Source organism: Montipora foliosa, chromosome 11 (assembly GCF_036669935.1).
Source record: "Montipora foliosa isolate CH-2021 chromosome 11, ASM3666993v2, whole genome shotgun sequence".
NCBI classification, from domain to species: Eukaryota; Metazoa; Cnidaria; class Anthozoa; order Scleractinia; family Acroporidae; genus Montipora; species Montipora foliosa.
Window position 1 is genome coordinate 34,054,857 of NC_090879.1, and position 3,836 is coordinate 34,058,692.

The 3,836-nt window shown below is 39.8% G+C and overlaps 1 protein-coding gene across 1 annotated transcript; it reads right to left on the reverse strand.

Moving 5' to 3' along the window:
- Positions 1–294: 294 nt before the first annotated feature.
- LOC137976953 (perlucin-like protein) lies at positions 295–3,203 on the reverse strand. Its single transcript, XM_068824267.1, has 3 exons — positions 3,119–3,203; positions 1,985–2,083; positions 295–734 (listed from the first exon to the last, which is right to left on the reverse strand). Exons 1-3 carry the CDS (start codon positions 3,201–3,203, stop codon positions 295–297), a joined length of 624 nt encoding a protein of 207 aa, XP_068680368.1.
- Between the last annotated feature and the right edge of the window lie 633 nt (positions 3,204–3,836).

Consider the following 3,836-nt stretch of genomic DNA (forward strand, 5'->3'; position numbering starts at 1 on the left):
CATGCAAAGGGGTATAGGAGACCCTCTCTCAATGAGGAGATACGGAGGAAAGGCTTTTTGAACATGAAACGAAAGAAGCCTTCAGAATCTTTCTCTATACCCACCAAACCAAATTTAAAATGGAATGACTCACACGTACAAGATTTCACATCAGTTTATTGAGACACATCACATTATGACCTCATTTGTTTCATTCAACATGCTACAACTACTCTATCCTTATGAAATAAAACAACTACAACAACGATAAGCGTTGATAACTGAAACCAGTTTTACTGAGCTGCACTACTCTTACTAGAAGTACGATATGGACTTCTCGCAAATCAGATCGGGGTAAGGAGCATATCCTGCTCCCAACGAACAAGGCAAGTCATTCCATTGACCTGGAGGCTGATCTACGAGTCCCCTCATGTGACCACAGTTTTCTCTGCCACTGTTGTCTGGCTGCCCTTGTCCCCACGCTTGGAAATGGCCCTCCAATGGGATACCGTCTATCCAGTAAAACTTGGAGTCAGCCAATCGTTGAAGACCAAACCATATTCCAAGTCCCTTGCTAATGTTATATTTCTTCGTCAGGTTTGCAATAAAATGGTTTTTGTTTGATGATGTGATTCTGGCGAGATCAGCTCCCATGTCTTGGCACTTTTTGTGAGCGTCGTGCCATTTCGAGGTTGCAGTCTTTTCCACGTAATAACACGAGTTGCCATGTTTATCCCAGCGTAGTGGACAGCAAGCTGACATAAATAAAAAATATTAAATATTTTTTAATTGATGTTTCCTTTTCCATTTTTGATCAGATCCTGCACGATGGACGGCTCCTCGCTGGAAGCGCGCGTAGTCTAATTTTTAATCACTATTTTAGAGTTGTTGTTGTTGTTGATTTACCTGGGCTACGAATGACAGTGAGGTTATCGCTGGCCCTGCATTGTACTGACTAACTTCATGAAAATCGTGTTACTGTAAGTTAACAACCAATGAGAATTTAAATATTTTGAACAGACTTAACTGATTAGAGAGTAATGCGAAGTGCTAAGTTTCTACCCCATATGAACCATGTGAGCGTTAGCCCTATTGATGGAAATGGGCCCACACAAGGACAGACAAAAACTCTGACCAGGGTGGAAATTGAACCCACGACCTTCGGGTTAAATATTTTGGTTCAGTGTTGCAGTACAAAGCTGTCATAGGTGCTAAGATATTTAAAAGCTTTTCGATAAGTAGGTCGCATGTCACACACAGCTTTGTCACGTCTATAATTTTGACTGTATCTCCTTTCTGATCACCATTACACTGTAACAAAACTGCACTTGTTTTACATTACAACATCTAACTTCCGAAAAGCTTCTCGATTCCAGAGCTGCAAACTAAAAAGGTTTCAATAATCAAAACGAGATGACCGGCAGCCTCACTTTCATTCATCGGCCTGATAACTAAAATGGCCCATTAGTTTTTCATCATTCCGAGATATGTCGTGGATAATGCATTTTTATGGATAAAACTAAGATGGCTGCTTGCATGCCAGCTTCTGTGTTGCAGTTAACTAAAAATTAAGTGTTCAGGGCATTTCCTGCAGGTAATTGGTTGGTTTCCGTTCTCTTGTGACCTAAGAAAATTATCTCTTACATCCACAATGCAGATAATAAGCCCTTGGGACACTCGTCAAACAAGTACAGAACCTAACAAACATTTTTTTTTTTAAGTCTATCTTTCAATCCTGTTGATTCCTTCCCTCTACTTCCCACTCTCCCTGAAGAATGTTTTAAGATTTCAGACCTCCGATGGCCTTGTCTTGCGTTCAGAAACCATTCAAATGCAACACTGTATAACCCGGGGGAGAGCTGGGGGGAATTAAAACTTATGGCCTGCATTGTGCCTTGACCTACTTATTTTTCTGGTATTAAGCCTCAGGGGCAGGGCCTGTAAGCTTCTAACAAGGTAGGATAGCGGGAGTACTCTTATGTCAATTAACCGCCATTTTACTTACCACCTTCGCAACATACTGATTTTGCGGACAAAATGTCCAGTCGTGTCCTTATCTCTTTTGTGATTTCTTCCTTTACATCTCGTCTCAGACAGGACTCATCTTTTGAGAACAATATGAGAAGGATTAAAGAGTCTATGAAGGGGGTGAACACCAAACAGATGATAAACAGACCATGCAGAAAAGAGGAATCTGAACACTGCGACAAAGCTCATAGACGTAACCAATTCGTAATATGAGATCTGGAGAGCTTTAGAGACAAAGTATCATCTTGAATAACCTAAAGTTTTACTAGCGGAATTTTAGTAACCGGGCTTCCTGCACTGCTGGAACCCGCGTCTTTTAGGAGGAAGTTACATGGCCAGCATACTGCCTTTGACACTGTGTTTCAAAAATTTGGAAGACATGTACGTACAACCATAGTTAATCTTGCGACTGGTTATGAAACCCTGGGAATTTCAAAAGCAGGAACAATACAGTCGCAATAAGATGTTGAACCGACCGTGACCCTGCACAATCTTTTGTTTTAGGTTCGCAAGTTAATTTCGAATAAATTAGTCGAAGCGTTTGATTGGTTATTGGTTTGTGCAGGGTCAAGGGCAAAAAAGCGAACAAAAACATGCAACAAGGAAACTTGTCGAGTTTCATAACCAGCCTACATCTATCAACTATGGTACAACCAAACAAAAAGCTACAACAACTGAAAAGGAAAAAAAAAAGTGTGCAAAGAAAAAAGAAACAGAAAGCGACTGAGATCACGAGAAAACGGGCGAAATATAAGTGAAAAACAACTAGAGAGATACAGCAAGATAGAGCCCGAAAAAAGAAATGAAATTATGGTGACGAGCAGAAGAAAGAGCAAGTACGAGCGCGAGAACACAGGCTGAATAATGATGACAAAAAAGGGCGAAGACAGACTAGTTTTAAAATTTGATTCCAGATACCAAATAACTAGTAAGAACTGAAGTAAGAAAAAAATTCAGTTGTGTGAACGGAACGTCCATAAGTTTTAATTCAATAGTAAAATATAATTCAGGTACATTTACACCGCTGTTATTCTCGACTAAATCCTTATGCTAAAGGTTGGAAATAAACCTGTAAACAAAACAAATTGCACACTATCGTATATTCAATTACCTCCGTGTGCTTGTGTTGTCTCTGTCACAAACAAAAAAATCACCAAAAACACAGTGAAGGAGAAAATCAATCCTTTGGCATTCATCTCTAAGTCTGTTTTGGTAGCCTATACCTCATAGGTAAAACGAAGACGTGGCCACTGACTGTGAAACTGCATGTGACAACACCTTTTCGCCTTTGTTTAGCCTGCGCATTCGAGCAGTCGAGCATGCTATTCATGTACCTCAAACCACTGGGAGCCTGCTCGCAAGCTAGTCTATAAAGAGTAAAGCTGTCAATAACCGCTTGTCAGTTGTTGCAAACAAGAAAGAGGATTTTTTTTCTTTTCTTCCACTCTTTTTACATTGGAAATCGATATTGTTGACACAACCGATTCACCTCTGATACCCATTGAATTTATTGAATTAATGAAGGGTGGAACATTCCTGCACTTTGACAGATCATGAAAATGTGGTATAGCTTCCTTAAAAGACCTCCAGCAATAGAGAGGGCAAAGAAAGATAATACAGTCTGTCAAACTCTTATTGCGAAACTCGGGTATTATTATTTATGGTATCCTATTGTGGGCTTTACCTTGATTAATCACTACAAAGACAATTAACATTCCAGAAATATTGTTATTTCGAGCAGCCTCTCAGTAGTGCGAGGTATATGATGACATTGATATTGGCTTTAATATCCACTTAGAGCGAGTTTCAATTGAGTGTCGTAAAACCAA